The sequence below is a fragment of the Cricetulus griseus genome, chromosome 6 (assembly GCF_003668045.3).
Source record: "Cricetulus griseus strain 17A/GY chromosome 6, alternate assembly CriGri-PICRH-1.0, whole genome shotgun sequence".
Classification (NCBI taxonomy): Eukaryota; Metazoa; Chordata; class Mammalia; order Rodentia; family Cricetidae; genus Cricetulus; species Cricetulus griseus.
Genome location: NC_048599.1, coordinates 121,620,751 through 121,645,487, shown reverse-complemented (window position 1 = coordinate 121,645,487; position 24,737 = coordinate 121,620,751). Strand labels below are relative to the sequence as shown.

The 24,737-nt window shown below is 38.8% G+C and overlaps 1 protein-coding gene across 4 annotated transcripts in view; it reads right to left on the bottom strand.

Moving 5' to 3' along the window:
• The window catches only part of Stam2 (signal transducing adaptor molecule 2), a 46,588-nt gene that overhangs the window by 18,393 nt on the left and 3,458 nt on the right, over window positions 1-24,737 (bottom strand). For all 4 annotated transcript variants that reach the window (XM_027420431.2, XM_027420433.2, XM_027420434.2 and 1 more), the window contains 7 exons: window positions 9,258-9,342; window positions 8,417-8,492; window positions 8,210-8,308; window positions 6,769-6,915; window positions 4,930-4,999; window positions 4,029-4,215; window positions 927-1,021 (listed from right to left, as the gene is read on the bottom strand). In XM_027420431.2, the coding sequence (XP_027276232.1) occupies window positions 927-1,021; window positions 4,029-4,215; window positions 4,930-4,999; window positions 6,769-6,915; window positions 8,210-8,308; window positions 8,417-8,492; window positions 9,258-9,342 (759 nt within the window). The remainder of the gene's footprint in view (window positions 1-926; window positions 1,022-4,028; window positions 4,216-4,929; window positions 5,000-6,768; window positions 6,916-8,209; window positions 8,309-8,416; window positions 8,493-9,257; window positions 9,343-24,737) is intronic.

Here is a 24,737-nt window from a genome sequence, read left to right as displayed (position 1 = left end):
TCCCCTTTGCCCAACTTCAGTTCTCTGAATGCTTCGCTCCACACATTCAAACTGTACACAACGCATGAAGTTTGCATCACATGTTCTTTCTGCAGCTGTGCCTTAGCACAGTCTACGCTCTATCCAGACTGGAGGTTGTTAAATCCTGGCTCTATCCCTTTCTAGACACAGTTGCTGTCCTCATCCTCCTGTACCAGGGCAGTGGGTACAGATTCCACAGATAGGAGAATAATGTGAGCGCTGAAGGATTTAACCAGCGGGCTGCCACCACCAGTATCACACTCAGCTGCTTCTGTACACTTCAGATCTCCCACAGCACGCTTGGAGAACAAATGCTGTGTACTCAGTGTGCTGAGTACACGATTTATAGTTGCAGGAGACAGTCAGAGAATTATAATGTAATCAAGGTGGAATAAATGGTGGAATAAACAAATTAAGAACTCCAAGGCCGGCCATCTCACTGGGCACTGGCCATCTGGATCCCACTATCACTAGGGCTCCCAAAAACTTCTGTGCAGATCAGATACAAACTGCTTCTCAAGCTTTAATTTACATACTCACTTTTCAAAATCATCACTATACACATCAACACTCAATGCTTTGAAATACAAAGTAAGAGCTCCTGGGACCTGACATGAGAGTTCCTTCATCTAGGTAAGAAGTTACATTGCAAACCTACAGACACATGATTAAAAGGAAAGTAAATCCTAATGTACTTTGTTTTTCCCCTGGCTGGCCCAGAACTCACTATGTAGTTCATGAACAGAGATCTGCCTGAACAGGGGCCTCTCAAGTGCTGGGATTAAAAGTGTGTGCTGCCAAGCCCAGCTCTCATCTACTCTTCAATGTCAATGATAAAAGCCAAGAGAAAATAATTTGGACAGATTGAGGTTTCTGTGAGGAATGAAAACCCTTTGTTAACTTACCTGTCTCCAACTCTATGTTTAAGTTAGTCGTGACAAAATTAGAGGGGAAGAGTCCTATTCCTCTGTGACTTTCTCCTTTCCACCAGTTGGCATCACTGGAAACAGAATGAAAACAGTCATTCGCTCTCCATCCTTTCAAGAGGAAACTAAATCAGTTATTGTACTTTCAAATTTTAGTTTACACCTAGCTATATGTAAGTTGTTTTTCTTAGACAAGCACTGGGATATACCTGAAATCACAGCACTGGCATGGCAGAAATATTTTTTTTCTCAGATTAATGAAGATATTCTAAAAGTACAAATCAAAGAAAATCTATATCCCTTACCTAAGTTTTGAAGCAATTTCCAGTGACTGAGCCCTAAGCTCACATCCTTCCTTCCACACTACCATCATCCAAGCTAGACAGCAGCTTCCTTACCTGTCTACTTTCTATCCGTTCACAAATATACACACAACTAAACCAACACTTGTATAGAAATGTGTGTTACACCACAGAGTGACTTTTATTTTTATGATTAATACTTCCAGATCTGCTCTTCTCTTTCTATTCAATAAAAAGAGAAGTTCTATTGAAGTGTGTATTATATTTAGTTTACTCTTTCTGGGAAGATGGACTTTTGGGTCATTCTAGGTCACTCCCTGTCTCTCAACATTATACAGACTGAATAGTGCAGAGCGGTGGTGGTGCATGCCTTTAATCCCAGCATTCAGGAGGAAAAGTCAGGCAGATCCCTGAGTTCGGACCTCTGAGTTTGAGGCCAGCCTAGTCTACAAGGTGAGTTCCAGAACAGCCAGGGCTACACAGAGAAACCCTGTCTCAGAAAACAAAAGACCAAATAGTAACCATTCTGGATTAGAAGGCCCATTAGCGACAACTACTATAGGATTGTTCAATACAGTGTCCTGCAAGCTAAGTGTGATGCATATGCCTATGACAGAAACTTCCATCTACATCTATAGTTCTTACTACCTGGACAGAATCACATGAGCCTGGGAGTTCAAGACCAGTCTGGACAAAATGCCAAAGCAATGAATCCCCGTCTCCCCACAAATGGGAGGATGGGGGTGGGGGTGCGGTGTTGAGGATACACACAGAAACAGCTTGCTGGCTCACGGGATATAAGCATGCTCAGTTTTACGGATGTTGTCCAAATGTTCAACAGAAAAACTGTGGGAGTTCACATTTCTTCTTCCCCAAGGAGCATGGGAGGAAGTCACTTTTCTCCATGCTTGAAAACTGTCCATGCCTACATCTGATAGAGAAAGAGGGGAATCATCCCTCCTTGTGCTCATCGGTAGTACACTGCTTCTTCCACTAACTGCTCATTTTCTCTGTGCCCCTTAGTTCTTCCTGCTGGATCACAGGTACTTTCTGATGGGCTGTAGTTCTTATTGCACTCCGAATGGCAACTACTTGTCTGAATTAAGACCATCCCTGCTCTCAGGTCAACTCAGCAATCATTTCTCTGTGTCTTACATGTTTATCTATCTTTCTCTGCCTTGCATTACTAAGTCTGTTCTCCAACAGATTTGTCTAGTAGTTCAGGATTTACAATACCCTAACTGTCCAACAGCAAGTTGTATCTGTTTGTGAGCCTATTTCAGTATCTCTCTCTATTACAACAGTCAGAGAAGGAATTTATTATCTGTAGTTTTGTTTTCTGTAGCCAATTATGGTCTAAAACTATTAAGAGAAAAAGCCTGCAGAAACCAGCAATTCATAAGTTTTAAATTTTATGTCATCTGCCTAGGAAGGAATCATTTCTCTGTCCAATATATCCATGAAGAGTCCACACCTATCCTGCTGTCATGTTATTTTACTTACTGTATACTTTCATATCTCCAATTTAAATTAAAGTATTTTTCAAATTCTTTAGGAAAAAGAATTTTAAAAGGAAGCCTCCTATACCACACATTTACACCAAATGTAAATGTAAACTGATTCTCTATGGCCCAAGACAACCTCTTTCATGGTATTACCATGTTCTGTCTTACCTATCAGTGTCTACACAGTATTTTAACTCCCTTACTTAAGTTTCACAAAAACAGAACTGTGTCCTCATTCATTTTTTATTATAAATTGTCTATTACGTAGCATTTTCTCTATAAACACAGCAGCAAAGCAAAACCAGAAGTATATAGCCACTTAAAAATTGGCTAGACTGAGGCTAGCAAGATGGTTCAGCAGGTTAAAGTTGAGCCTGATCGCTTGAGCTTGATCCCCAGAATCCACATGGTAGAAAGTTGAGTATTGCAGGCTATCCTCTGACTTCCACATACACACAGTAGTGGGGGGTGTGGTGGGAGGGGTAGCACATACACATTCACACATGCATACATGTGCACAAATAAATGAATGTACTTAAAAATTAAAACTACCTATCTTTACTTGACTAATATAGCCTCACTGGGTTATTCAGAACGGAAAGTAGGAGCAAGTACAAACTCTGTTCATACCAACAAGCTGTCTGGTCTCACCGTTTTTCGAAGTTTCATCAACTTAAAAGAGTTATTACATTTATCTATTTGTGTACATGAGTGTGTGAAGGTCAGAGCACAACTTGCAAGAAACAGTGCTCTCCATCCAGTGTGTGGGTCCTAAGGACTGAACTCAGGTCATCAGGCTTAGAGACAAGAGCTCCGACACACCGAGACACCCAGCAGACCATGTCAACTTGTTTTAAAAGTAAAGTTCACACACAAGTCTTTATTCTCTAGAACCTCAAAATTTGGGAAACTGAGACAGGAGGCCTTAGAGGTCAGGCCAGGGTGGGCTACACAGTGAGAACTTGTCTCCAAAAACAGGAGCAAAGAACAGAATTAGGCTCAAAATAGATCAATCTATTTTTTTTCTTGAATTTTACATGATAAGGGAACTGTGGGAGGAATACAGTATGTGAAGATGGGGGACGATCCAAGCGTGGCTTTCAATGGCTTTGATCAAGGTTCTCATTATCTAGTCTAATCTTGAAGAAAATAAATAGTAAGAGAAGACTGTACTATCTGACTAAAAATAAAAACCTGACTGAATACTCCTGATTCTCAGCTAAGGATACTGTACTGTTTTCAGAATATTCTACAAATAAAAATGTAAAACATACCTGTCATCCAAAACAGTAATGATTTCGCCATGTTTAAAGGTGAGTTCGTTGTCCTCAACAGCTTCAAAGTCGTATAAAGCTCTGACTCTCCGAGCAGCCTTATTATTTAACTGAATGTCTGCAGGTGGATACAAAGGCTTTGTCTCTGTGTGCTGCTGCTTCTGCTCTTGCAATGATAATTCAATAGCTAGTTGGGAAAATTAAAATGCAATATCCAGAATTAATTTTAACATCTAAAGTAGTTTTAAAAATATTAGATAACAATTTTATATTTAACAGTAAATCAAGTATGAATTTTCTTTTTCTCTTTTTTTTTTTTTTTTTTTTTGAGACAGCATCTCATGTTGTCTTGAACTCGCTAAGTAGTATGGATGACCTTTAACTCCTGATCCTCATCTCCACCTCTCAAAGGCTGGGACTTAAGGCATATGCCACCAAGCCTGTCCAAACAAATTCTAGGCGGTTAAATTCATGAGAGGACAGGGACACATAACATTTTTAAAATAACATTTTTGCTCATCCCTTATTATCACAGTCTGTAATATACAGCAGCTATTATTTTTATAGCAAACAGATTGTGACATTATAATATGGGTAGCTTTCCATATAGGACAAACCATGAACATATTTCTGTGCTTGAGTCATAACTCTGGCATTAAGAAAAGGTGAAATGTAATCTCTCTAAAGGTAGAACATTAAACATATATTACTGAAAAATAAAATGAATTAGGTTCATTTTATATCATGTCATTGGTTTTCCTGACTTTTAAGACCCTATAGCTTTTAGATTTGAGGTAGAACCAAAAGCCTACTAGTCTTTTTTTTTATAATTTTTCTTTTAATAAAACTTCTTGGTAAGACTATTTTCAGCAACACCAAATTATCATGCTCGATCACTTACCTTTGGCTATGTCCTCATCTTCTTTGTTTTTGTTCAATGATGTACCATTTTTGGCAGCAGCCGAGACAGTCTGCAAGTGTACAAGTAAAATGAGCACAACTATCTTTTCAAAGGAGGCACAAGCTCTATAATTACATGTAGATGCTAATTAAAAAATACTGATAATACTGGTAACTCAGCTCCACTTAAAAGTAAGGTTCTTCATGATCACTTAAACAGTTCTGTTTTAAATATTAACACTAAACATCAGTTTTCAAGAAAACATTATAAACACACTAAATGCGCATGATGACTAGTATTTCACATCAATCCAAGTATCTGATATAGCACTGGGCATGAGGGAAGTACTGAAAGTTTTTACAGAACAAACAGATACCACTTCCTGACCTCAACTGCTGAAGATCTCTTATTCAGGGAGAGACAGCACTCAGGTGCTCTTGGCTCAGAGCTCTGACAGGAAAGGAGTACATTAGGGTTGGAGAGGAGCAGCCTTGCAGACTCAGCAGAGAAGACTGGAGAAGGGCCTGTTGAGTTTGATGGCACCTAAGACTCTGAGTCATCAACAGTTCTTTAACAACCATTTTTGAGAATGACATGCAGAAAGGACAGACTGCCTGCTATTTTTTACTTACTAGACTACTAAACTATCCTTCTGTCTCCAAATAGCTCTCTAGTCTTCCAGCTCTACCAAACATATTACTTTATTCACTTTTTAACAGGCAATTCTCAACTCCATGAATCTGTTTTGCAGCAGCAGCCTTTTCCCACCATCTCTTCTTTTCTTCAGTCTACCTAACACAACACATTCAAATCTCAAAATTCTTCTTCTCAATGTCCTCACCGTCTCAATCTTTCTTCTTGGTTGTTCTTTCTTCTTGGTGCTAAGACAGCATCCAGTCTTTATCCATCAGCCTTTATTTGCCACTTATAATTTAAATTTGGTAACTTGTATGTATATGGCCATCTTACAAATTTCTTTCAAAACCATAAATTTCTTTTTAAATATTTAACTTATGGGTTGAGGGGGCATGCATGTGAGGTCAGAAGATAACATTGTGAGCTGGTTCTTGTCTTCCACTTTTTTGTTTTTTGGGGTTTTTTTTGTTTATTTTTTTGGGTTTTTTTTCGAGACAGGGTTTCTCTGTGTAGCTTTGGAGCCTATCCTGGCACTCGCTCTGGAGACCAGGCTGGCCTTGAACTCACAGAGATCCACCTGCCTCTGCCTCCTGAAAGCTGGGATTAAAGGTGTGCACCACCAACGCCCGGCCTTGTCTTCCACTTTTACATGGATTCCCAGAACTGAACTCAGGTCATATCAAATGTGTGTGGCAAGCACTTTTACTCACTGAGCCATTCCACTAGCTCCTTATCATTAACTTCTTAAATATACAGCTGACTTGAACATCCCATGCTGTTCACATGATTCCAGACTTTAGAGTAGCATTATATATATTATTTGTATCTAATTCACATTTTTAATTTCTGATATGTAAGAGAAAAATACTGAACAATTAGATGTCTGTACTAAATGTATACTATGTAAGTACTATATTAGGCTGATTCTCTGGGGATGCAGACAATAAGATAGTCCGTACTAAGAGCAGAATGGTTCAGCAGGTACTTACCTGATGTCCAGCCTAATAACTGAAGTTATATCCTCAGGACCCATATAGTAGAAGGAGGGAACCAACTCCACAAGTCACCCTTTGACCACCACTCTCTTACTCTCCTGCTTTGGCATACACATGTAAATAAAACCCACATCCCTTGCTAGCTTTTATATGAGATCTCTACCTTCAAACAGTACAGGGGCAACCATGGTTTGAATGAATCTCTCACCTGGGAACCTGCTGAAGGAAAAGTCACTCCTTCTTCTTTCATAGATTTAATAGTTGCAGATATCAGACTGCATTGGGGGTCCTTCTGGAATTCTTCTGACCATTCCACCATTAGAGATTTCAGTTTTTCACATACTTTAGGATGGGCCTTTTAAAGAAGTAGTAAAGAAAAAGAAACAACAACAACAAGAAAAAACAAAAACAAAAAAATCCCATGTAGTTAAAGTAAGTACTTTAGTTCATCAAGAGAGCTGGCAAGATGGCTTGTTGGGAAAAAGTGCTTGCTGCCAAGCTTATCACCCTGACTTTGACCCCATGAACCACATTGTCAAGGCAGAGAATCGACTCCCCACAGCTGTTCCCGAGCCTCCACAAAGTACAGTGTGGCATGAGCAGGTGAGCATGTGCGCACACATATACTCACAAACTAAATGAAAACAATTTAAATTTATTAACAGAGGGGCTGGAGAGGTGGCTCAGAGTTTAAGGGTACTGACTGCTCTTCCAGAGGTCCTGAGTTCAATTCCCAGCAACCACATGGTGGCTCACAACCATCTGTTATGAGATCTGGTGCCCTCTTCTGGTGTGCAGATATACATGGAAGCAGAATGTTATATACATAATAAATAAATAAAATCTTTAAAAAAAAATTATTAACAGAGAAGCACCACCGAATTTCTCTTTAAATGTACAAACACAAACAAGTGCAGTAAGCTCTAGACTAGGCGAGTAACTGACAGATGTTTATTCACATTTTCAGATAAGAGTTGCTTTATGGGAAAAAAAAATCACCCTTTCAGAATATTTATACTCAAATAACTAGAAATCTTTTATACCAAAGGCTATTTGCTCTGTTTTCTTAATATTCTAACTATGAGATTAGTATTTTTGCATCAAGTTGCATAGCAGTATGAGAATGGTGCTAATTTAGAGTTTGTGTTTCAAAGAAAGCAGAAGAGGCATCCTCTCTGCTCCCATATGAAGGACCCTTTCTGCACCAAACTCTAGTGGAAATCAGTATAGAGTAGTGGTAAAATCTGGAGTCACAGACCCAGATCTCAAACTACACCACTTTCTAGCTTTGTGACCTTGACAAAGCCAAGTTTCAAGAGTAGTTAAAAATAAACAAGGTGGTCTACACAAAATGGCCTCAGCCAATATGTGCTCTTACAGAGAGAGAGAGAGAGAGAGAGAGAGAGAGAGAGAGAGAGAGAGCGAGAGCGCGTACAGGGACATATAAGGATGTTTGTTTATACAGGGATGTGTATATATATATATGGAAGAAAGCAGCCTAGATGCTATAACTATCAAAAAAAAAAAGAAGTTTTAACTTAATTTAAAAGTGGTTTCATCAGTAATGCAACTTTATTACACATAATTAAAATAATGCACAACACTTTTACTGTGCAATGACTTAAACTTCTTTTTGGTTTAAAATTTACCTTATTTTTTATCACAGCACGTACTTCCGTTGCAAAATCACGGGAACATACTTCTAAATGAAATATCTTTCCACAGTTTGCCACACAAGCCCCAAGAAGCTATCAATTAAAATAAAAATGAATATATAAACATCACAATGCTCTGACTGAGGTAACTGAAGTGAATGCACTTTTAAACAGGGTCAACTGGTAATGACATTTACTCACAGTTAATGCCTGCAGAGCAACATGAGGGACCTTGTGGTTTACCCGTTTCATTATGGCTTTTAGGCAATCTTTGGCTCTAAAAAAAAATGGAAAAAGTTAAGAATTTCTTTCAGAGTTTCAGTTTAATGTTAAAAAATTATGAGGTGTTTACTAATAGCTTTAAAAATAAAATTCTACAAACATCTTTGTTAAGTAAGACTAAGATTCTGCACACTGTGGTTCACAGATAATATAACACTGAGTATTCCAATAAGAGAAAAGCTAGTCAACAACGAGAACTACACCATACAGATGCTTTTTCTCCAGACAGAGCTTTCCAGCAGCAAATTCTCATCCTGAAAAGAGCTAGTATGATGCATGATACAGAATCTTAAAAGGCTCACTGACACCCGTGAATGTGCTAGAAAAGCAGGATGCTAGCACATTGCACAATCACCCTTGGCTACAGAAAATCAGAGCAGCTTAACAGCTGTGTCCTGTACAAAAGCATTCTTTTTGCAAGTTCCATCTTTTCTTTGTTACATATTCTCTCATAGAAGTCTACCTCACAGAGAAATTCCCCCAACAGCCAGTGTTTTCATGGTTAGCATGTGTCCCTGCTGTGAAAGCCTTTAGTTTTATCTATGTAAATATAGACCAGGTTTCTCAGGACAAAGTCAACACAAAACCTAGTCCACTGATCTCTTTACTTCTATCTCCTAGAACCAAACAGTTAGTTAACTAAGTTGTTACATAGCAAATTTAAATAAATGCTTCCATTAAAATTAGCATGTCAACATCCTTTCAAATTTACAGTGTGAAGTCCCAAACTAACCAAGTTCCTTACCCATGAGCATCTTACCCATTGGGAGTGCTTCCAACCCTGTCACAGATATCCAAAATCAGACCCCAGTCTTCTGTGGTGTTGTACTCATTGGTGGCTTTTTCTGTAAAATATATTAACATTGTAAAAATTAGAACATATCTTTAAAAAAACATTCAGATACCAATGAAGGCCAATAATTAAGAATCTGCCTTTTCTCCAGTCAAAGACAGAGAACTATAGATGAATTTCAGAAAAGAGTATACTTCTACTAACTTGTTTTATTTTTATGTATTTTCAAGGTTTGGGCTTTTTGTTTGTTTGCTTGTTTGTTTTTAAGGCAAGGTCTCTCACTGTGTAACCCAGGCTGGCCTGGAATTCATGTAAGGACTCGCCCTGCTGTTCTGGAGAGATGAGTTGGTGATTAAGAGCACTTACTGCTCTTGCCTAGGACCTAGGTTCAATCCCCAGCACCCACATGATGGTTCACAACCATCAGTAACACCAGATCCAGGATGCACATGATACACAGACATATATGCAAACAAAACACACACACACATAAAATAAAGTTAAAAAATCTAAGCAAAAAATTTTTTTTCAAGTAAAAAAAAAATTTTTTTAGAACGCCTCACCCTGCCAAGAACATGAGCTACCAGGGCCAACTTAACTTCGGTTTTAAGTTGTATCCTATAATAATATGAAGTAAAACTAACTAAATGTTCTCAGGTATACCAGTAAAATGTCTTCTAAAATGAATTATCTGAACTCCCATCAATCCTAATTTGGAATACAATATTTTTTGTTTGTTTTTTGTTTTTTGTTTTTCAAGACAGGGTTTCTTTGTGTAACAGCTCTGGCTGTCCTGGAACTAGCTCTGTAGACCAAGCTGGTCTTGAACTCACAGAGAGCTGCCTGCCTCTGCCTTCCAAGTGTTGGGATTAAAGGTGTACACCACCACTGCCAGGCCAGAATACTGTTTCTAAAATGTATCCTCATGCAAGGAAATATGCATCACCTTCCTTTTTATTTTGTATTTATTTATCAGAGTGCATGCATATGTGTGGGTGTGCACTCATGCATGTGTGTGCAACCACATATGCCATTGCTCATTTGTGGAGGTGGGAGTCATTATCTCCCACCCATCATGTGGATTCCAAGAATTGAACTCAGGTTGTCAGGCTTGAACGCAAGCCTTTACTCACTGAACCATCTTGATACATTAAACTGTTCGATCAAATATTATTTTCAATAGCAAAGAGAGAAATTGATTGGTAAAATACGAAATATAGGAAACTTATACCATGGAGACTATGCAAACAATGTATATAAAATGAAGGTACAGAATGATAGGTCTCTTGACATCATGCTTTGTTTGGACCTAAAATGATAAGTCAAAAAGAAGCTAGGAATTAAAGGACTTAGAATATTTGCATATAGTTTTTAAAGTATCTTTATGGAAATGTAATTCACATTCTAATTCAGTTCATGCATTTAATAATCAATATTAGTATAATTATATGCTTATGAAACTTCATCACTAATTTTAAAGCATATCATTTCCCAAAAGAAATCTATACTGTCTTCTCGAAGACCCAGGTCCAATTCCTAGCACCCACATGGCAGCTCCCAACTGTTTGTAACTTCAGTTCCAGATGATCCACTGCCCTCTTTTGGCCTCCATAGGCCCCGGACACACAAGTAATATACAGACACAGCAGGTAAAATACTCATATACATAAAATAAAAAAGTATTAAGTGTTTGGAAATAAAACGAACAAACAAAAAACAGAAGAAATCTGTATTCCACTGGCAGTCGCGTCCATTCTCTTCTTATGTCAGATTCCTGCCTCTACATAGCTACCTCTTCCACACAAGTAGACTTGTAAGATACAGCTTTTGGTGACTTGCTTGCTGTTTAATATGATGCTTTCAAGTTCATCCATGTCACAGCAAATATCTGTATTTTGTTTCCTTTTACAGTAACATTCTATTGTGTGGATATACCCATCTTATTCATCTTCTCATCAGTTCACTGAATTTGCTTTTTCAGTTAATAGAAATGATGAATTTCTGCTATTGACATTCAGGTATGAGTTTTTATGTGGATATAGGTTTCTATTCTTCTCTGACATCCAGTCAACAAAACCCCTGGATCATATGGCAACTTTGATTTTTAAAGTTTTTCAAAGTAGCTATAATAATTTACATTTCCATCATAAGGGTATTTTTCTTTTCCATGCTTGAGACAGCTCTTATTACATAGGCCAGGATGATCTCAAACTCACTATACCTACCATCCTAGTTGGTCTCAGAGTCACACTGTCCCACCTTAGCCTTCTAAATGCTGAACAGACTACTTTTTTTAACCCAAAGTTTTTAAACATTCAATAAATAAATAGCAAAAAATTAAAACACCATTATACTCTTCAGGGATATAATACAGACAGTAAAAGTGCAAAACATGCATAAGAATGATAAACATTAAGCTAAAGGTCAAACAAGCAAAATAGTAACCACAGCAACTTCTGTTTATTAATTGTACAATGTGCATGTACCCAGAAATTTTATTCTCATAGTCCTTTATGTAATATGAAATATTTCATGATCAAAGTCAAGTTTAAAACTCAACTATTTAAAGTCATCTTTAGGAAATAATGATTGAGTCACAGCACTTTACTATATTAACTTTGACCATCTCACTATGAAGTCCAGACTGACCTCAAGCTAATGATCTTTCTAAAAAAGCCTCCCCAGTGTTGAGATTATAACGGGAACCACCAGCCTACATAAAATTCTAATAAAATTTCAATATGAAGGGAAGCATACAACTTTTTCCTGCTAGTAACTATTATACAAAAGGTCACAATTTAGAAACATTTTATGGGCTGACAGTACAGAACAGAGTTGTAGAGTTCTATTCTAATATGCTTGAGGCCCTGGACTCCATCCTTAGGAGCCAAAATGAGAAAGATTTTATTTTACTGGCCTTCCTTAATAAATTCAAAATAGCAATCCATCCCAGGTGGTACAAGCAGGAAGGGCAGCAGGGACGCTAAGTAGGATTTTTATGGCAAGGAATAAAAAGACAGATTCCGGGCTTAGATGGCAGCTACACTTTGCAAGTAAAAAAAGAAAACCATATAGAATCTAGTTCACCTCAGTTAACCGCTGGATTTTTCTTTAAACAACCCTGTGACATGTGTGGTGATGCAGACTTTTGACCTCAGTTCTAGAGCACGAAGGCTGGAGGCTAGCCTGGAGTACTCGGGAGTCCCAGACCAGTGTGAGCTGCCTGTTTCAAAAAACCAAAGCAAGGGCTACTGACACAGCTCAGTAGTGGAGCACTTGCCTAACATGTGCCAAGTCCCCAGGTTTGAGCCCCAGCAGTGCCAAAAAGCATTAGGTGTATGGGCTTGCAACTATGACCCCCCAGAAGAGGACTGGCAAGACAAGAGCAGACCTCTTCCTACAGGATAAGCCTCTACACAGAAATAAAGAAAAGTACTTGTGGCTCAGGCAAGACTCTGGTAAGATGGTCCAAGAAGAGCTGGTTGCTCTCAGTCTTAATCACTAGTTACATTATAAGGAAGAGAAGCATCACAAAGAATCACCCATTACTGCTGTCACCAGTGAGTGTTAGGTGCACTGGTCATGTGGGCTTGCTACTTCAAGCCCCAGAGGTGAGGTGAACAAAGAAAGGGGGGAAGAGACTCAAAATTCCACTACTGGCACCCGCTTCTTGGAAACGAAAACCCAGCAGAGCATTTGCCATGAACACCATGAACATGCCAAACACTGTGACCATTCTAAAGGAATTTCCCTAAGTTTCCAGTTACAAATAAATTATCCCATGTTCATAAACAGACATCTATACCGACATTTTATTTTTTATTTTTAACTAAATTTTCTTTCATACAATGTATTTTGATGTTTCCCCTCTCCCAACTCCTTTCAGATCCTCTCCATCTCCTTACTCACCCAACTTTCTCTCTCATGACAAAACAAGCAAACAAAAATAACCCCAAAAAACAAATAAGCAAAAGACCAGTAAAACAAAAGAGCCAAAACTGAACAAAAGCTCACAAAATAAACAAAAAGCAACAAGGAATTTATACTATGTTGGCTCTGAGGCATGGGGACTGCCCTGAAGTGTGGCGGATACACCCAGCGACACTCAGGGAAGAAAACCGATTTTCCCATTGTCAGCAGGTATCAACTACAGAAGCTTCTTGGTTAGGGTGGGATACTGTGAACACTTCCCTGTTCTGGGACGCTGTCTTATATCATTATTTTAATAGTTGCATGTAATTTACCATTATGTTTGTGTATGCATGTTCACAAGAGAGAGGGGGAACAAAGGGGGAAGAAAAAGGGGTGAATGGTATGCTGGATGCTCTTCTACTTCCTATGATGCTAGTGCAATGGCTGCAATGTATCACACAGCTGTAGACGAGAACATCCCACGTGGCCCTAGTGAAATCTTAGATTACTCTGAATTTTATTGCTAAGCAAACACACAGAGCACTCAAATGGAATTTCAATATCAGTGGCATGTGGCAACAAAAGGCAACAGGTAGAGTACTGGGGTATCTGTGGGTCCAGGTCTGCTTGCTTACTCAAGAATGGCTACGTAGGAGACAAAGTGGAGAAGGCCAGGCTCAGAGGGCTGCAAAGGACTTCTCATCCATGAAGTGTTATCCTTGGGGTCTGAAGACTAAATTACACATATTACAGTGGCTTAATGTCTATCCTTCCTCTGCCTGTGACAGTTTTACTTACCATGATTGAACCGACAACTCTTCCTTTTTATAATATGACATAAAGCTTGAATTACTTGAAAATTAAATATTCACCCATATTCTCTTTTTTGTGTATATTATTTCTTTCGTAGATCCATCACATGTATCCTCATTTAGTATATAGTATAATCGAGAAATAGAAAAAAATATTTTCACAAGATTTGTTAAGTAGCTCCAACATTTAGGAATCTGTCCTTTTGCTGGGTGGTGGTGGCGTACACCTTTAATCCCAGGGCTCAGGAGACAGAGGCAGGTGGTTGGATCTCTGTGAGTTTGAGACCAGCCTGGTCTACACAGCAAGTTCCAGGGACAGGCTCCACCCCCCATTAAAAAAAAAAATCTGTCCTTCCTTGGGGCCAGGTATGGTGGTGCACACCTTTAATCCCAGCACTTGGGAGACAGAGGCAGGAGGATGTCTGAGTTCAAGGCCAGCATGTTCTCAGCTAGAACTACACAGAGAAACCCTGCCTGGAAAAACAAAGGAATGTGTCCTTTCTCACTTATCTGAGAAGTTAGCATTATCATTACCAACTTTGTAGATTACCCCTATGCATAAAGCATATACACTGCTCAATCAATCAATCAATCAATCAATCAGGTCTAATCTTGGATCATCTAACTAGTTCTTCTAGAACATAACTTTTCATGATTATTTTTTCAGTTTTGGCCATGTGCTACAAACAGGTACAGAGCTTATTCTGATACTCCCAAAAGCCTACCAATAATACAAAAATACAGAAAGAAAAATACTGTTTCCTTGATTTGAATCCCATAGAAAATAGAAGTATTCTTATTTGAATATTCATCAAGCCTAGTCTACTCTATATAAATATAGGAGTCACAATTATTCTTTTAAAAATGTATAAAATGTGAAGACTTTATAATGGCCTGCCAAAATGGACTTCATTTTTCAAGTGAGCTAAGTAACAGTTAAATTATGTACTTAGGAATATTTCAAACTCCTGGAAAAATTTTAAATATTATAATTAAGAAGCCTTTCTTTTAGAGCATGTCACTCTGCCCAGTACTAGAGCTGCATCTTACATTACCCCATGTCAAATGCATAGAAGGGAGAGAGCTCAAAGAGCCCGCCTGGGGACTAAATGCTAAACTATCAGAGTCTGGTGGGTGTAAGTCATAACACTTCATTACCAGGCTCTGATTATTGTATACAGAGAACCACAAATACATCATGAAAGAGTGCAGTAAGAGTCTAACAATATCCCAAGAATCACTCCTTCAATACCTACAAGGAACAAAGTCTCCTCCACACAATCCATTATGTTCACAGCACGGCTTGGAAAAGCATCCAAGTCTACCCATAAAACTTTTAACACAACAGGCTGTATCAGTAATAGAAAATGAATTGCATAAAACAAGAGCTTTGCCAAGAAATCATTCAAGCTCCTCTTACTGTTGGCAAATAAGAACTCATGACTGGTCTTCTGCTTCCAAGGAGGACAAAGGATCTGGTATCAATTTGCTACTCTACCAAAAACATCTACAAAGTAAGATAGAATATATGAAACAACTATTGCGAGAAATGAATAATAGGCTGTGGAGTTCTGAGGACTCTGAAGGAAATGCGGAGCAAACCTCATGTTGGCCTCGACTTTTTGCATGGAAATGCTAGGCCAAGGTAAGCCCAAGTGGAGAAGTCAAGAGACAAGGAACTAAAAGAAAAGACTTCTGAGCACAGGTCCTCAGGAGGATGAAGCTCCATGAAATTCAGAAGAGATCTAGTAAACATTAACAGTGCTGGGAGCTGTCCTGCCCTTAAAACTGAATGTTTGTCTCACTCCCATATTGGTTATGTTGAAGCCCTAAATCTAGTATGGCAGGATTTGGAGATGGGGCCATGAAAGAAGTTAAATGAAGTCACAAGGATGGAGCCCTGATGCTACAAGGTTAGCGTTCTTTTAGAAAAGTCACTGCAGAACTAGAAAACTGCTATCTATAACCCAAGGATAGCTCTCACCAGACACCAACCCTATTGTCATTTTGAACTTGGACTTGTAGTCCCCAGAACTGAGAAAATAATTTCTGCTATATAAGTCACGCAGACTTACACTTGTGGTATTTTATTATGGCAGCCTACACAGATTAACAAAAAGTGAACAGAGCAGAAGCCCCAAAAGGCCACATCTTAAAAGAGTCCTTCAGAATTTAAATTTCAAAATTAAAATTATGACCAAGCTAACAAGACCTTCAAGATGGTCCATTAATATAACTACCTGACAGAACAAAGAATAAACACAATATCTAGCATATTAAAAGGTAGCAGCTCCATTATGATTCCTCTACAGATACACAGAAGTCAGTAAAAGATGTCAGCATAACTCAAACAAGCAGTTATTATACACATTTATAAGGACCGAAGCAATGATAGTCGTAGTAAAAAAGAGGATACCAAGTGTCTGACAGAAGCCAGAAACTATAAAAATGAAATTGTTTAACTAAAAGTAAACAATAAAGTAAAGTAAAACGTAAAGTATATCAACTGAAAAACTCAGTAAGGTAGGACTATAGCTTAGCAGTAGAGCATGGCACATGTGAGGCCCCACCTTCAATTGCCAACACTACAAAAACAAACAAAAACAAAACCCTCATACTTAAAAAGTAGGTTTAAGAATACAAACACAGGGTTAAAAAATAGGGACGGGAGTTATAATTTTTTAAAAAACAAGCAAGTAATCAGAACTTGAACTGTATTAGATTTTAAGATTACCATGGGACAAACTAACATAATTTAAAAACACTACAGGCAGAGGCAGAAAGATGCATCTGAATTCAAGGACAGCCTAGTCAAGTCTACATAGTGAGTTCAGGCCAGCTAGTGCTACATAAGAAGACCATGTCAAAAACAAAAAACAAACAAACAAACAAACAAACAAACAAAAGAAGCAAAACAAAACAATCAAACCTTATTGTGGTGCTATTTTGTTTGTGCTGTACAAATAAAGCTTGCTTGAAGATCAAGAGTGCAGAGCTAGCCATACTAGTTAGCCATAGAGACATACACCTTTAATCTCAGCATTCAGGAGACAGATGCAGATGAATCTCTGAGTTCAAGGCCACTCTAGGCTACAAGAGACTCAAGCATCTAATCACATCGGTAAGACAAGGATATAGAGATAAAAGACAGTTACAGAAAGCAATCATAATTTATTATGATTAAAATACTGGTAAGTATTTTGGAAAATCCCTGGTTTGGGGGTTCCCCAAACCTGAATTAATAAGACCAGGTTTAATAAACAAGGCAAAGCAAAGCAGAGCACTCCCAGGTGACTCTCAGAAATAGAAGGAAGAGAATGACGTGGCAGGTCTAGGATCTGGGTGTTAAATACCATGTTGGCATGATCTTGAGCATCTCAGGGGGCAAGCTTTCTGAGGGGTGGGGCTTGGAGAGGGAGGAGGGGGTGCTGAGACAGAGCTTCCACCTAAACATCCCAGACTCCTAGGGTTTACAGGTGGGTGCTGGTTCAAGTCTGGCTACTTCCTCACATGCATGGGATAACATGGGGAGGGAGAGTCAAGGAGTCAGTGGGCTCAGTAGGAGGTATGGGTGAAGAAGCATTCAATTAGCTGCCATCCTGGAGCCCTCAGGCATCTGTTTCTTGAGGAGGTAGAGAAGGCAGGTTGCTAGGACAAAAAATAGATTATCATCACCAGCCCTATAAATGGGGCTAGCCACGGGAAGAGGGGAGACTACCAGAGAGAATGGAATGGAGGAGTACTCTGGTTGGACAAAAGGGACAAGGATGAATGGGCGGAGACACGAGAACAGATATGCCCTTCATTGACACATCTCAGCCAATGAGTTCCTTGTTTTCTCTACCTGAGGGCCCTATCTGCCCCTCAGCAAAGATAAGGCTCACACAAGAGGTCAAAGACCTTCATAGGATGGCCTCCCTCCTAACTGTCACTTCCTTAGATAGACACAAGACTCATAGGCCTCTCTTGGCAATCATACTTTGGACTATTCCGGGTATTTTGGAAGTCTTTTGGCAATCAGGCCTGTTAATGTGAATAAATCAAGCATTGTCAGATCTACAAAAAAAAAAAAAAAAAAAAAAAATCACACCTCAAAAAATGAAATGGCCTTCTACTTCACCCTTAAGGCACAGATGCTGACCCAAAGGACTTATGGTCAGGAGCCAGACAAAATTATCTTCCTCTTTCCCCTATGACATTCTCATCCCCTATGGACAGACTCTATCAGCTTCTTAGAAATTAGTGTTTCATTAAACCAATTCGAGTGATAAATCTTTACAGTATACAGAGGATTATTCCACAGCATTTCCCCTTTTTTTGTCTAATTAAATTTCTCTATCTTATTAGCTGATTCAAATGTAGATACTTCAGAGAAAATGTCTGAAGAAGTAAAGAAAATCTTGCTTTGTTGGGGACTACAAATTGCTCCTGAAAAATTGCAAATCGGAGATTCTGTTAACGGAGATTCTGTTAATCATCTAGGATATAAAATAGGTTTATAAAAAAATCCAACCCCAAAAGGTACAAAATCAGGAGAAATCAATTGCAGACTCTTAATGACTTTCAAAAATTACTGGGAGACATTAATTGGATAGACAATTTAAGAACTAAGTAATTTATTTTAAACTTTATAAGGTAACAAGGATTTAAATAGTCCAAGAAAATTATCAGCTGAAGCTGAGAGAGAATTGGTTCTGGTAGAAAAGAAATTACAGAATGCATACGTGGAATGTTTGGATCCAGAACTTGATTGGATTCTGGTTATTTCACCTTCTATGCATTCTCCTACAGGAATTTTAATGCAGAGAGAAGATAATATCTTAGAATGGATATTACCACACAAATAGAGTAAAAAAATTAAAGACCCATGTAGAAAAGGATTCTGAGCTGATTCTAAAAGGAAAATTGAAGCTTCATCAATTAGGAGTAGAACCAATAGAAATTGTAGTACCTTTTACTGGTGCTGAAACTTTCTCTTTATGGGCATAAAATGAACATTGGCCAAGTGTTTGCAGTAATTTTTGGAGAAAGATTAACAATAAATACCCCAAAAGGAAGAGAATTCAGTTTATAAAGTGAACTAATTAGATCCTTCCTCACATTGTATGGGGAACACCAATTCCTGGAGTCCCAGCATTCTATACTGATATCAGTAAAGGCAGGTTATAAATCAGGAAATTTGAATAAAAGTGGCTCAAAGTCCTTATGATTCTGTCCAAAAGTCAGAATATATGCTATCCTAATGGTATTATTAAATTTTCCAGAACTTCTTAATACAGTTACTGACCCTCAATATGCACAGAGTTGTTTTACATATTGAAATTGCTGAACTTATTCCCGATGATTCAGAATTAACTCTGTTATTTATTTAATGATAAAAAATAATCAGAAGTAGATATCATCCCCTATATATGACACATATCAGATCCCATATGGGCCTACCAGGCCATCTAGCACAAGGTAATGATGAAATTGATCAACTATTGGTAGGAAATGTGCTAGAAGCCTCAAACTTCATTGAAAAACACCATGTCAATAGCAAGGGTTTGAAAAAACAATTTTTCCATCACAAGGAAATTATAAGGAAATGTCCTACTTGTTCTTTGTATAACCAAACTCCACTACCTGCACAAAGTAAACCAAAGGGTACTCAAAATAAAAAAATGAAATTTGGCAAATGGAAAATTAAAATATGTATATCATACCATAGATACATATTCAGGATTTCAAAGGGCAACTGCCTTGAGTTCTGAAAAGGCTGATTCTATAATCACATATTTGCTAGAAGTTATGGCCATCATAGGAATACCTGTACATAATAAGACTGATAATGCTCCAACATGTTTCTAGTAAAATGAAATTTTTTGCTTATTATAATATAAAATGTATTACAGGTATACCACACAATCCTACAGAGCAAGCAGTTATAGAAAGATCTAATCAAACTCTAAAAGATATGCTTAATAAACAGAAAATGGTAATAAAGACCCCCAGAGATAGATTGCACAATGCTTTATTAACTTTAAATTTCCTAAATGCTAATGAGAAAAGAACAACAGCTGTGGAGGAAACTGGATAATAGAAAACCCTACTGAATTAAATCAGCCTGTGTACTTTAAAGACGTGCTCACCTCAGAATGGAAGCTTCACTGAGCAGGTCTCTCTTGTTCCTGCTGCTCTGCTGTATACTCCAGGCTGGTAGGCCCACAAGCCACGAGCCTTTACAGATTTTTTTATTATTATTATGTGTGTACATGGTGTATATATGTAGGTGCCTGAACTCAGGTCAACTCTGAAGAACTGATTTTCTCTATCCACCTTTATATTAGCTCCAAGGATCAAACTCAGGTTAATAAGCTTGGAAAGCAAACTCCTTTACCCACTGAGCAATACTGCCAGCCCAAAAGGTTTTTGAAATTATCCTTAAGATGTATTCTTGTATGTATGTGCAGCCACCTGCACATCTGGTGTTCACAGAGGCCAGAAGAAGGCAATGGATCCTCTGGAACTGGAAGAGACAAGCTGTGAGCTGCCAAGTTGAAGCAGGAAACTGAAGCTAGATCCTCAGGAAAAGCAGTAAGTTCTCTTAATGGCCGAACCAGCTCAGCTCTCCAGCCCCATGGCGCATATATATATATATATATATATATATATATATATATATATATATATATATATATGAAAACATAAGGGTTTTTTATGTCTTCATAAAATAAAATCAATATTTTTACCTTAAAGTTTTTTTTTAAGAAAACAGAAAATGCAAATAAATTGCTTCAGAAGCAGAAACAAATTAGAAACTGAGAAGCAACTGAGAAGGCTACAACTGATGATTTCCACTAAAAATGTGTCCTTTCTTTGGAAACAGTTCACTATAATTAATTGAAATATAAGAAAAATGTATCTGTGATTTTTGAATAAATGGTGTGTGTCTGTGCTATTGTAACTATTTGGGTTATTAGTATGCAGACCACATAATTCTTTCTCTTCTTTTCTTACAAGATAGCTGAGGATGGCCCTGAACTTCTCTGCTTCTACCTCCTCACATGCTGAGTTGACAGGCAGGTTACATCATGTTTAATCTATCCAGTATTGAGGATCAAGCCTAGGGCTTTGTGTGTGCCAGAAAAAAAAGTCACTCTACCAACTTGAGTTACATCCCCATCCCACACAATTCTTATATAGTTAAATTCAGGGGCTGGAGAATATATATTCTTATATAGCTAAATACAGTGCTTAAGAGTATTTACTGCTCTTCCAGAGGACCCAAGTCTGTTTCCCAGACCCATGTGTGTTGACCCACAATGGCACACTACAATTCCTGGGGATTAGGCCGTTCTTCTGGCCTCTGCAAGCATACATTCACCTAGAATATACATGCTTGCATGCACTCACATATACATACAACTAAAACATCTTTTTAAAAAAACTAAACTAAAGACAAAACTGTTCACTGTGTATTCATTCAAAAATGAGATGGTACTTATAGATGAGTACTGAACAGCAAATGATAACAATTCAGTAACGGTTTCTCAGCATTTTATGTCAAATTATTTGTTCGTCAGCCAAAAGCATCTGCACTTTGTAGACAGAGGAGCAACTAGCATGGGTTATGAAGCCGTCAGGGGGTGTGGCCTAGCATATGTACTACAAGTGTAAAGCTCCAGGATCTGTTCGAAACAGGGTGTCTATGTAACACTGGCTGTCTAGGTACTTGCTATGTAGAAGAGCTACCTGTTTCTGCCTCCCAGTGCACCATCACACCTGACTCTAAATCACTAATATTAAACTGACGTCTGCATACATACAATTTTTGTTCAAAATTGCCTAGTAAGTTCTTTTCAAGTTGGTTTTCCATTTTTCTACAAACAAACATCCTAAAAATGCTGGATAGGACAGATTCTACAGATAGAGAATTGAGCAAATACCATGACTAACTCCACTTACTCCTCACATCGGAATACAGTATTCTTGACATTGGGCAGGAGGAGATGGGACTGGGGAGGTAGAGACAGGACGATCTCTGACACTTGCTGTCCACAGCATAGCCTCATCCATGAGCTCTACCCTTCACTAAGAAACTCTGCTTCAGAACCCCAGGTGGAGAATGACTGAGGAGGACCAGATTGACTTGTGGTTCTGCACTTGTGCTCAGGCACAGTTGTGCTCGTGTGCCAGTGTAATACACACTCCTCAGAGGGCTTGCTTGCTCTGCTGCTTCTTCATTTATCAATTTATCATGTCACCACCTTTTCTTCCTTTTTTTTTTTTTTCTTTTTAGATAAATTCTCATTACACAACCCTGGCTGACCTGGAACTCAATTTGTAGACCAGGCTGCCCTCAAATTCAGATATCCAACTGCCTCTGCATCCCAAGTGCTGGGATTGTGTGTGTCGCCACCAACCGGCTATATGAAGGTTTTCAAAAGAAGTTTCTCCACATAAGAAGCTTCTTTTAATGCCTTTAAGTGAATCAAGTAAACTTCTGGGTGGCTACAAATGATATGTGCAAATAAAAACTAGTGAGTGAATGCTTCATACAGCTGACTGACCAAGAGAGCACACAGTTTTCATAACTGGGGTTCTGGGAGAGGGTAAGCCCTGAAAGAAAACACAAGCTCGAAGGAAACAATGGCAATGATAAAGGTTTTTAAAACTCTGCTATACAGTCTCACTTAAAATTTTCACATTTATTTATACTTATTAGGGGGTTGGGACAGGCGTGTGCCACAGTAGGTTTTTGGTGGTCAGAGGACAATTTGAGGGAGTTAGCTCTCTCCTTTCACCATGTGAGTTCCAGGGGTACAACTCGGGTCATCGGTCTTGGTGGCAAACACCTTTACCATACTTTCTGGAGGGGATACATCATCTTGGTGTATTGTGGCCTGGGCTAGCCCTAAACTCCTGGGTTAAAACAGTCTTCCTGCCTTAACTTCCTGAGTACTGGGACTACAGTATGTCACAGCATAAATTCACTAACTCAGTTAAAAAGCTGGAATGGCACCCATCTATAATCCCAGATGCCAGGAGGGCAATGCAGGTGAATTCAGAGTCTGAAGTCAGCCTAGGCTACACTGCAGGACCCTGTCTCAAAATAAATGAAATTATATTAAACATGACAGGCACAGTGGTACATGCCTATGATCTCAGCTACTCAGGAGGTTTAAGCAAGAAGATAGTGAGACTGAGGTCAGTCTAAGCAACATGGTAAGCCCCTGCCTCAAAACACACTCTGCTGCTGCTTCCCTCTCCCCAGAATGCTGGATATTTTGGCATTGACATGTAGTCCCAGCAATCAGATAGTTAAGAAAGAAAGATCACTTGAACCTGGAATTCAAAGCTAGCCTAGGCTAAAACACAGTCAGACGATATGTCAAAAATTGACACTGAATTAAGGAGTCAGCACAACAGAACTTTAAAAACCTTTATCAGCACAGCTTCCTTCAAGCCTTTTTATTTTGTTTGGCAGTGCTGTGCATCAAACTTAGGACGTGACTGTGCTAAGCCAGCAGTATCTACCAGGTCATAAGCCCAGGCCCACGCCTTCTTAAATGTCACAACCAGTAAACAGCCTCTGAGTTGCAACAACTGTCAGTCCCAACTAGAACTACATTACAAGATACTCCATTTTCAATATCCCTTAACTGCAAACCAAATGAAGGCCTCCTGAAACTAACACTGCTAGCTGAAAGGTATCTATACTAAAGAACTGTTTCCACGGGATGGTATAGGGAAACAGGTGCTTATCCTTAAAGCACTGGCAGTTACAAACCATTAAGAAAATGTTAAGGGCAGTTAACAAGATGAGCAATATCTACAATGCCTGGAAGAGCCAAAGATGCCAGTGTGCAATGTGAAACTCAGTCTTAAAACAAAAAAAGATGAATAGGGTATAGTATCACACACTTGTAATCCCAGAACTTGGGAAGGAGCAAGAGACAGAAAGGTTGCAAATTCAAGGCTACTCTCAAGTTCCAGGCTACCCTGGGACACACAACAAGATCCTATCTACAAACAACAAAATATGGGAGCTGGAGAGATGGCTCAGTGTTTAAGAGCACATGTTATTCTTGCAGAGGAACCATGTTCAGTTCCCAGCATCACATCGAGGTTCACTACGATCCAAAACTCCAGTTTCAGGGGATCCAATGCTCTCTTCTGGTCTTCAGAGGCACCAGACACACAAGTAGTACACATACATGCAAGCAAAACACTCATATACATAAATCTAAAACAATTAAAACTAACAAAATACATTAAAGAAAGGCTAAGGGGAAAGAATGTATAGGCAATACCAAATGTCTCTGGTTTCTAGAACAATGCTTGTTTTAGCAAAAGGGCTTGACAGTGCTGGCTAATACTTGTGATGATTTTAGGAAAGGAACTGTAAGCCAAACTATATTCAAAATCTCTGTTACTTGGGCTAGAAAGATGCTCAGAGGTTAAGACTGTACACTTCTAGGCTGGGCAGTGGTGCACGCCTTTGATCCCAGCACTCGAGAGGCAGAGGCAGGTAGATCTCCATGAGTTCAAGGCTACCCTAGTCTACACAGTGAGCTCCAGGACAGCCGGAGCTACATAGTAAAACCCTGTCTCAAAAAAAGCACGCCTTTAATCCCAGCACTTGGGAGGCAGAAGCAAGTGGATCTCTGTGAGTTCGAGACCAGCCTGGTCTACAAGGACAGCCTCCAAAGCCACAGGGAAACCCTGTCTCAAAAAACAA